At 53.4% G+C, this 10,391-nt stretch overlaps 1 protein-coding gene across 1 annotated transcript; it reads right to left on the minus strand.

Annotated features, from left to right (window-relative positions):
• Window positions 1-1,671: 1,671 nt before the first annotated feature.
• On the minus strand, window positions 1,672-7,358 carry Edn2 (endothelin 2). Its single transcript, XM_032899111.1, has 5 exons — window positions 7,206-7,358; window positions 6,743-6,899; window positions 5,300-5,422; window positions 4,319-4,417; window positions 1,672-2,369 (listed from the first exon to the last, which is right to left on the minus strand). Exons 1-5 carry the CDS (start codon window positions 7,261-7,263, stop codon window positions 2,276-2,278), a joined length of 531 nt encoding a protein of 176 aa, XP_032755002.1. The 5' UTR covers window positions 7,264-7,358; the 3' UTR covers window positions 1,672-2,275.
• Window positions 7,359-10,391: the final 3,033 nt, after the last annotated feature.

The raw sequence follows: 10,391 nt of genomic DNA on the forward strand, positions 1-10,391 counted from the left end.
TGTGTGTGTGTGCAAGTGTGTATGTATGTGTGGATGCCTGTAAGCATGTTTGTATGCATGTGTGTTTGTTCATATATGAGTATGCTTGTATATGCATGTGTGTGAGTGTGTATGTATGTGTGGATGCATGCATGCATGTTTATGAGTGTGTATGTGTGAGCTCATGTATGAGTGTGCACGTATGTGTGTGCATGTAGTATGTGTGTGTGTGTGTGTGTGTGTGTGTGTGTGTGTGTAGGAGTATGTACATGGCACAGTGCACATGTAGAGGTGAATAGGGAACTTTCAGGAGTCAGTTCCCTCCTTCCTTCCACCACGTGGGCCGGAGGGATCAAATTCAGGTTGAGTTCTGGCAGCTGGTGTCTTTACACACTGAGCTACCTCATTGGCCTCTTGCTCACCCTTGAAGGCAACAGAAAGGGCACCGCTTTTGTGTGGAATCTTTTCTGACCCCACCTCTACGCCAGCCAGTCCCAGTCTGCCCCCATGTAGACCCTTGGCTGTCCCCATCCCATGTGCCGTCTGACCAGTACGTTCTGCTTTCCTAGTTCAGGGCCAGAACTTACCATTCCTGCCCTGACAGTCCTGTGGTTAGGAATCATCACTTCCCATTCTCCAGTGGAGACTACAGAGGCTCAGAAAGTTCAAGGTCAAACTGCAGAACAGACCCAGAAATTTGACCAACACATATTTATTCCATATGTATATGCTATAGATTATGGATCCCAATCCTGACGCTTTTATTTACATGCTGTGTGACCTAAGGGAAGTCTCTGCTGGTCTCTGTCACTTTTCCTCATGTGGAAAGCATGAGTTCTGGACGTCTCTACTCCAGGTAAAATAGGAAGGTAAAATAGGCTACTAAGAGTAAAGGCGGAAGCATGCCAGTGCGGTGGGAGCCCAGAGCACACCAGCGCACTATTCTTCCAGAGAGAGGTTGGGGTTGGCTCTGTGAAGAAGGCAGGGTTATAGCAGGTATGTAAATGATTATTGCCTACTCCATAAATATTTCCTGACAGCTGGCTCAGGTCGTAGCCTGCCACTCCCAGTATGAGCCAACCATTCCCAGCCATGGGAATAGGACACAGCTTGCTTGTGGGAGATTCAGCTGGCCAAAAGTCCAGGCAGCTGCTGGCAGAATGTTCTAGACAATAGGTTGTCCCTAGGTTCCATCAGTCAGAGTGTCCATTTTCATTCCTGGATCTCCTGAGGCCCCAAGGGAGAGGCAGGGCTAGGCGGAGGCTGGGTCTCAGCACCCATCGAAGACGGACAGGGTTGTCCTCTTGGCACAGGACAGATGTGCTGTGGCCTCCTAATCAGGCCCTGGCTGGACAAGATTTCGGAACTGAAGATTATCTCTATACCCTTGTAGACCTAGTTTCTTCCAAATGTGTTCTTGAAGAAGGCCTGGCCATTGTATTCTGGTCTGATGTGAAAATATAACCAGAGTCCCAGTGACACAGCTGCAGATGGCTTTCCAAGTCCTGACAGGCAGAACCCTAGGGAGGGCATCTCAGCAGCCAGAGAAGCCCAGCAAGAGACAAGTGGAACCTGGGCTCCAGCTATCTCAGTGGTAGAACATTCTTCTTCTTCCTGTCTTCTTTTAACTCACAAATGGCCCCTCCTGGGAGGAGACACCCACCTCTTTGTGGCCAAGACAAACTCTTTGAAGACCATTTCATCCTTTATTACAAACATGAGTTCATAAGTAAACAATTGAGGCTCTAAAAAAATACATTAAAATAAATAATAAGAATCTCAACGTTATCGGAGCAAATAAGTTATATACAGACGAACGACGTATAGCAGGCTCTGTGTTCCCAAAAGTGTCCCAAGAGAACAGGTTGCAAGGCCTCTAGGGAAGGGGAACCAGAGAGGACTATGATGCCAGTCACCCTAATGACTGTCCAGTCTCCAGGTGTGGCTTAGGTAATTGTGTCCTGCTGTGGGATTGCTCCTGGATTGCAGGACACTCTGTAGGACACAGGTAGCGTGTTCATTTGTCCTGCACATAGCTCCTCCAAGCAGGACGGTAGCCAGCAGCCAGCACTAGCAGGCTGCACTGCTGTCCAGGTGCTGAGGGTAGCCCTGGCAGTGAAAAGGCACAGAACTGCTGTAGGAGAGGCCAGAGCTTGTGCTGAACCCATCAGATGGGTCTGGCTAGCCAGGATCTGAGGCCTTGGCCCAGGAGATAGGCATAGGGTCTCCCAGTAGTTGCCCATTTCCTCCCGTCTCCACATGGGCGTCTTTCTCAATGGTCCTGCAGCTCATGGTGTTATCTCTTCCTCCGTCTGGAGTGTGCAGGGATGGCCTCTCTTGTCAACTCTGGCCGTAGCCTGACAAATCGGAGCTTGGCAGCTGAGATGTCCCTGGAAATGGAAGAAGAGCAGTTAGCATCCCAGGAGAGAGAGGATGTCCTAGGTTCCTTTAGGAGAATTGGTTAGATCTGCCTAGATCTCAGGGGACAGCTGGTCAGAGTGGGGTTGCAGCCCCACCCACACGAGGTCTGCCCGTTAAGGTCCGGGAGAATCAGACCACTCCCAAGAGCTTCTCTGCTCGTGGGGCCACTGACAGAGCTCACGCTCAGCAGCAGATGCTGCCGGGATGAGGGGCCTGCTAAGGGCAGCCTGGGCCTTGCCTATCGTGTGCTTCCTTTTTCCCACACCTTGAGAATGTCCTTCCTTCCTAGCATCCCTCTTCCTTCATCCTAAATTGTGCCACCTGACTCTAGCTGCACTTTACCATTTGCTGCAGAGTGGGCTTGTCCACACAGCGTGGCCCCAGAGGCCCTTTGAGCTTGGCTGAGCTCATGGTCACAGCCCTGGGAACTGGCAACTGTCCACTTCCTTACCCTAAGAGTTCGTTCTACCTGGGAGGGAGAAGTTGGGCCTCAGAGCCAGGTTTAGGAACCTGGGCAGGGTTCACCCTCTCTGAGACCCTTTTACTGATTTTAAAACATCCACTAGGCCCAGCACTTGAGGAGCGGAGACTATAGGACAGCCCTGAGCTCAAGGCCAGCCTGGGCTACATACTGAATGAGATCCTGTCCCCAAACCATACCAAACCAAAAAACAACAATAAACCCAAATAACACAGACTGCAAAAACTCTGAAGTGCCAGCAGGGTGAATATTCGTGTAGTAAAGCAAGTTCTCTGTAAACTGTGAAGTTCTGTGCCATCTGCACACTGTGAAGTGCTGTGTATTCGCAAAGCCTTCCTTATTATTGGTCAGCTCTTGAGTCCATGCAGCTGCCTGTAACACCTCCATTTTTCTACCTTTTTCCAAAGATGGGAACTTCCAAGGAGCCACAGTAGATACTGTCTGTCCCTAAGGTCCCCTCTGTGCCAGGTATGGCCAAGGCTTCCAGAGCCCCACAGAGACACATTTCACACACATTAATGCATTCAACCTCAGGAAACCCCTGCCGGGTGGACATTGCTAACCCCTTGCTTCAAAAGTCAAACTCTGAACCACGGAGAAGCCCAACCACCAGCCAGAGCTCAGAAAACCTGTTTGTGGCTGAGGTGGGGCTCTCAGCCAGTAGCCTCTGCCACACCAGCTACCCCGGGTCACTTCACTGAATGGTCCGAGGAGAGGTTTCTGTCCTCAAGCCAACTTGTTTGGACAAACATTTGTGGGCTCTGTACTGAGCCCCTTGTGGCTCTGTACTGAGCCCCCTGTGGCCACCAAGGGAGGTGATCCCTTTGGGATCAAGCAGCATGGGTCACTCACTCTAAGCCCCACTCTAGTGAAGGTGCTTGAATGAATAACTAGTTCTTTCCCTCAAGCTCCATTTCACCTCTGGTGGCCACAGAATGGAGTAGTTAAGAGCACAGGCTCGGGGCTTGGGACTTGGGACTTGGGGCTTGGGGCTGGAGAGATGGCTCAGCAGTTAAGAGCACTTCCTACTATTTTTCAGAGAACCAGGGTTCTGTTCCTAGAACCCACACGGCAGCTCACAGCAATCCATAATTCCATTTCCAGAAGATCCAGTGACTTAGAGCACCTAAGTCACGTACAGATGAAACCCTCTTCTGACTTCTGAGGGCACCAGGCATGCATGTGGTGCACATACACACACGCAGGCAGAAAACGCTCATACACGTAAAAATCCAAAACCTTCTTAACTTTTAAAAATAGAAATAGCCTCTCAATATAGCCAGATGTGATGGATGCTGTGTGGCTCTAACAAGTGGGGTGACCTCTCTGAGCCTTTGTTTTCTAGGAAAGATGATAAAGTCCCCATGCTGCCTCCACAGAAAATAGGGCAAACGGGTAAAGCACACAGAAAGTGACCAACCACGCAGTCGCTCTTACCTCAGCTTTCGGAGAAGGTCTCCCGCAGCAGTCCACGTCTTGCTAGTCTCTAACACAGCAGCAGGGCCCTGGCTACTTGGGGTGACCTCAGCTTCAGGCCTGAATGAATGAAGTGGCAACAAGTGAGGGGCTGGCCAGGGCCCTGAAGCTACCTGGCTGCAGGCCCAGCCCAGCCCCCGCCCTTGCCCTCAGGAGCAGATCCATTTCCTCAGGGTGCACCTGGGCACCTTTCCCTCCCGGGCGGGGTAGGAAAACTGAGCTACTGGGAATGTGTTCTGAGCCTCAGAAAGAGGCAGACGGGTGGCTGGCCTTCCCAGAATCTGGCCACCTGCAGTTGCAGGGGAAACTGAGGCAGGGGTGGAACCCCAGCTTGAGCTTCGGAGGAGGAGTTTCTCGTAAACTGTCATTGGAACTGGAGCACTCCAAGAGGAGGAGGGGAGGAGCGCAGCCTCCCCCTTCACAGATGGGAAAACCAAGGAGCCTTGGCATCCATAACCCAGTTCCCTGACATAACGACAACTCTGGTACCTGTCACAGATTGCCACCTCTAGATGTCTTTTTTGTTTTGGTTTTTTTTTGTTTTTTTGTTTTTTTTTGTTTTTTTTTTTGTTTTGTTTTTTTTTTCTAAACTGCGAACTACCAGAGCCTTAGTTTAGAACCTGAAGCTCAGGGAGGCCTGGTTCCTTGTGGGTCTGACACAAGTCCTGTCCCTCTCTGAGCTTGGGCTATCACCTGGGCTGTGCCTCTCCTCCCCAGGAGTGCAGATGTGTGCTCCCAGCAGCCTTAGAGCTGAGCAGAGGGAGGGACTGAGGGTCTTCCTGTGGGGAGGGACACTGCCACAGACCCACTCTACCATGGGCTCTCTGATGATGCTTGTCTCCTCTGGGCCTCTGCTCTTCTGCTAGTCTCCCAGATACCCTGCTTCCAGGCCTGGTCCCAGCTAGCAGTCACCCAGCCCCTGCAGGGTAGGAGTCCACCTACCAGGGCCTTCGATGGCAGAAGGTGGCACAGGCAGAGTCCCCAGCAGAAGAGCACTCGCAGCGCTTTGGCAGGGAGCGGCGCCGGCGCCTTGGCGGGTTTCCTAGGCCATAGGGAGCTGTCTGTCTGTGGGCGGGAAGCCAGCAAGGTAATGTGTACATGGGGTTGGAGTGGGCGGGGGGGGGAGCAGAGAGGAGAAAAAGAGAGGAGAGACACAGGATTAGTAAACACACCTCTGGCCAGCAGATCCATGCTGTCAGCCATCACACCTCCAGGAAGGTGACCACCCCACTCCTCCCCATGTTAAGCCATCAGGTCATACTTTCTCCTATCAATGCCTCTGCACACTGCTCTGCTAGGAGTTCCTGCAGGGGGATGTAAGGAGTCGAGCCTGCAGTCCCCAGGCTGGTTCTCTGAGCTCAGTGGACCCCCTGCCTCGGCCAGGAAGAAGGGGGGCCTGTTCAGCTGCCAGACTGAACTGTCCGGTTCACAGTTGGTCCCTCACTTATTGCAAGAAGTGTGACAAATACACCTTTGAGGGGGTGTGTGTGTGTGTGTGTGTGTGTGTGTGTGTGTGTGTGTGTGTGTGTGTGTGCGCAATGGGATTGATTTCTGATTCAGTTTGGCCAAGGTAGGCAGAGTAGGGGCCCTGAGGCCAGCCCACCCAATACCTTTGGTCAACAGCTAATTTTAGGTGACCTGGCAGTTGGAGCTACAGTGCTTCTGGGTGGACCCGACACGCAGGGACTGGCAGGGTTCCCGCCCTGAGCCAGCGTTTGGATGTGGATTAGCTCTGTGCACGCTTATGTGCTCAGTGTCTCTTGCCTTATGCAATTTGGAGAAGGGGAAAAAAAAATACAAACATACACAGAAACTTCAACCTGAGGTATGCAGGGGCCTGGAGGCAGCACAGGGCAGGCAGAGCCCATCTCTGGCTCCTGCCTGGGTCCCGGGCAGACTTCTTGTCTGTCCTGTGCGGGGGCTGCAAGCAGTGCCTGCTTTGTGGGGAGGCTGGCAGCTCAGTGGATGGTATTGCAGTCAGAGTGCTCTGCCCAGAGCGTGGGCACGGATGCTGGGCATGGATGCTGTCATGCACGGGGTTATTCTCTGCAGGGAAAGTGTGGTTGAGCTCCAGCATCCCTAGCCTTGGGAACAAACCTACAACTTTTTCTCTCCTGTGTGATCCTGAAGAGGCCACCTCACAACTCCGAGAACCCATACTCTGATCTGGAAAATGGAGCTAGCTCTTTAGGTTTGAAGGGTACAAAGCCCTCTGCCTCACTCCAGTGGCTCCCACGTGGGAGTCACTATGGGTGCTCTCCCTGTATCCTATCTGAGACTCACGGTGAGCTCTGAGACTCACGGTGAGCCGGGCAGTTGCAGAGGTTGCTAGCTAGCCAAACGCCTTTACCTCGACCCTCTCCCATGGTCCCAGTGGATGCTCACCCTGCAGTGTTCACCCAGATGATGTCCAGGTGGCAGAAGTACACACATTCCTTGTCAAGCCAGGAGTTGCAGGAGCAACGACGAAAACGCAGGTGGGGTCCTCGGCCCTTGGGTGCCGAGGCAGGTTGCTCCATGGTAGCAGCTGCCTGGCCCTTCCCTGGACACAGGAGGGAGAGAGAGGTGGAGAGGAGGTCAGGACACCTGGTCTGCCTGGGTTAGGGGGCCCGCAGGGCTCCTCCTCTTGCACAATAAGGAAGTTGGCACCCTTGGTGCTTAGGAACCACTGGCTGACCTGGGGAAGCCCCAGCTACCATCGCTGCGCCTGCACACTGCAGCGGCAGCTCCTATGGCGAGGTCCCTGCTCTATGCTCCCCGTTGGTTTTGGGAAGGAAGCACCAGGTCCCTGGAGGAGACACCAATGAATAGACCCTGGGATTGCAATATGCGAGGGAGGGCAGCTCACCTTCATGCAGGGCCAAAAGTAGGGCCAGAGCAATGGAACACCAGGCTGGGGAGACCATAGCAGCGGCAGAGTGCTTGGCTGGGCCAAGGGAGCAGGGAGCGCAGGTCGCCAGTGTCCTGCTGCTAAGCCGAGCTGGGAGCTCATTGCCGAGGTGCCCTGACCGCCTCTTATAATACCAGGCAGGGCGCCCGCCCGCCCCTACTGGTGCAGCCCCGCCTTGCCTAGCTGCTGCACCTTGGGCAGAAAGCCAGGGACACCGCCTCCTCCCTGGGTGCCTGGCCCGCCCTGGCCTCCCGGTGAGGGGGGAGAGAGGTGGAAGGCTGGGCTCCACCCTCTGCGCTGCGCTGGAACACCTTCAGGAGTCTCCAGGCTCCCAGCAGGCCCAAGGCCCCTCTGAGTTCCGAAGTTAATCCCGAGTGCTCCCCGTCCCCTCCCTACTCTCTAGCTAACCCTCCTGAACTGGAAGTTTGGAGTGGAGGTCTCATCCAAAAGCAAAGCCCTCCCTCTTTTCAGGGAATCTGCCACCCTCCTCCCTGCCCGCTGTGAAGCAAGCTGAGATATCCCTTAGCTGCGTGGGAGGTGAAAGGCCCACTCGAGGCTTCATGGCCTTGGGCGAGTCAGAGCCCCCTTTTGGGACCACTGGCCTCAGGAATGGCACAACTCATGCCTGACCTTTGACCACCTGAGGCTGCCTCATCCCCATTTTACCCAGGAAATACTGCTCCGCTTCCCCTCCTCAGCCTGTAGTAGGAATTCTGGTCCTTTCCGAAAACTACTACTCAGTTATGCAGCCGCGACCAGGGATAGCCTCTTGGGCCTCAGTTTTCTTACTTGCCAAACAAGACCAAAACAGGGGGCTCCTTACCCTGTTTGGCTCAAATACCCCCTTGAGAGAGAGAAGACACGTGCGAGCCCTTTCTAGGAAGATATTCCATAGGCACACAGAAGGTCTCCTGTGTGGTTCTGCAGCGTGGACAGAACAGAAGAATGTTTTGTCTCACCTTGGTGCAGAGGCTGGTGGGGTGGCTCAGAGGGCGAAGCGCTTGCCACACAAATCTGCCGACCTGAGTTTGATCCCTGGAACCGGGGCTGCGGTGTGTATCTCTGCTCCCGGCCTTCCCACAGTGAGGTGAGAGGTGGAGATAGGAGAATTACCTATACAATTACAATTACCGGCCAGCCTGCCTGGAATAACCCAGAGGCAACGAGAGAAAACTCGCCTGAACCAGGCAGGAGAGAACTATCACCTCAGAGTTGTCCTCTGACCTCCACATGTGTGCCACAGCACACACGTGCCCACAGTCACGCAGACACACACACACACACACACACACACACACACACACAAATGCACACACAATAATAAATAAATGAAGGAGGAGGAAGAGGAAGTCGAGGCAGAAGGAAGGCCTCTCAGGACCTGGCTTTCTACTTCCAGTGCCTAGGCTGCCCCAAAAGGCCTGTGGCCTTCCCTGTACATAGGGGCATTGAGGGAGCCCCATGAAGGCTCTAAGGGAGAGAGAGTGACTCGGGCTGGCCTGGGTTTGGACTGTAGACCTTCAGCATCTTCATGCCTGCATAGACTTTTAGTTATTGCATTTAAACGGATAAAGAGAAAGCAGGGATTGGAAAGGTGTAGACTATTGTGTTTTCTTTCTAGAGTGGCGTGTATGTGTGTGTGTGTGTGTGTGTGTGTGTGTGTGTGTGTGTGTGTGTGTGTGTGTGTGTGTGTGTGGGGATTCACATCAGCCACATAGCTGGTATATGGCAGAACCCCTGTTGGAACCCCGAACTTGACCTCACCAGCAAACCACATGTGGGGCTCACTGCCCTCCCTATGCTGCAGCTCTGTAAGAATTTAAAAGAGTAGCTCTGAACCGAGGCGAGCAGTTCTATTAGGCTCTGAGAGGATGTGGATTGGGGCTTGCGTGGGGGTGTAGAGGGTGGGGAGCCAGAAGACAGAAGAGAGTTCAGGTCAGTAGGGAGGAGTAGGGTCAAGGTGGGGAGGGGAACAGATTGATAAAGACAAGTACCAGGAGGGGAGTTTGGGAGGACCAGGAAGCAGGGAGAAAGACAGAGCTGGGATTTGAGAAAGTAAAAGAGAAGGACCAGTGGGAGCCAGAGGCAGGGCTCTAACCTGTCTAATCTTCCTACAAATGTAAAATGCCTGCCCAGGACAATAGGGAACCAGAGGCTCCGGGTCTGGAAGCATAATAGAAGAATTAAATGGAGCAGGAGACAGGATCCTTCTGGGTGTGAGGGAGGGTGACGGCAGGGCAGGGGCCACCTCGGCCTCTCTCGCAGGGTCAGCACAGGAAGGTGTCTTGCTGGCTCTGGTTTCTCTCCGTCCCTGGCTTGGGCTGCAGTGGGACAAGCCAGGCTGTATGTAATGGAGAGGCCCGCCTAGGAATCTGAGCGAGTCCAGCCTGTCTTAGGGGATGGAGTCTTTCCGGGAACAGGGCTACCCCACTGACAAGAGCTGTTTTCCAGGTAGAGAAATTAAGCTGGGATAAAAATAGCCTCCCTAGGCCCTCGAATCTCTTAGCCTAGGCCCTGACAATCACCTTCGCCGGTCCTGGTAGATCTGGCGACTGCCCCTGTCTACTGTCATTGTCCCGGCCACACTATTCCTGTTCCTCCCAAGTGACTTGGCTGCCTGTCCTTGCTTGGCTGTGCTGACTTTGCTGTTCTGGTCCTCAGCAACTGCTCCAGCCACCCATTTTGTGGAATCTTCTTGCTAGACGGCGCCCTGCAAACTGCCTGGGTCTTTAACAACTGCAGGGAGGGAGGTGAGGTGCACCTGGTACCATGGAGGAAGAATTTGAGGGAACAAATGATTTTTTTTTGCCCCCAACCAGCTTGGTGCTTGGAGGAGAGAGACTTTGGTAACAGAGAAAGGTTGAAGCATGGAATTGCCAGGAAGAAATCCTGGCCTGTTATGGGCCCCACTCCATAGCTGAGATGTCTGGTCCAGAAGAAGAGCGACCTGCCCAAGTCGTGATGAGCATGTTCTCTAAGATTCGTATCAGAACTTACCTTTCTCATCTCGCCCATGAGTCTATCTCAGGGTCTATCTGGTTGCTCTTGGGAAAGATATCAGAAGGACCCCACTGACAAAGGCAGACCCGGGAGGTGCCTAGGCTATCTCCCTAACACCCTTAAAACTCTATAATCCCCACATAGAGA

The sequence above is a fragment of the Rattus rattus genome, chromosome 1 (genome assembly GCF_011064425.1).
Source record: "Rattus rattus isolate New Zealand chromosome 1, Rrattus_CSIRO_v1, whole genome shotgun sequence".
Classification (NCBI taxonomy): Eukaryota; Metazoa; Chordata; class Mammalia; order Rodentia; family Muridae; genus Rattus; species Rattus rattus.

What these genes read in the sequence shown, in the direction of transcription:
- Edn2 (XM_032899111.1), bottom strand. Translation starts at nt 7,263, where the DNA reads ATGGTCTCCCCAGCCTGGTGTTCCATTGCTCTGGCCCTACTTTTGGCC. An exon ending in ACTTTTGGCCCTGCATGAAG is followed by an intron (nt 6,900 to 7,205) that starts GTGAGCTGCCCT and finishes TCCTGTGTCCAG; the next exon opens with GGAAGGGCCAGGCAGCTGCT. An exon ending in GACCTTCTCCGAAAGCTGAG is followed by an intron (nt 2,370 to 4,318) that starts GTAAGAGCGACT and finishes TTCCATTTCCAG; the next exon opens with GGACATCTCAGCTGCCAAGC.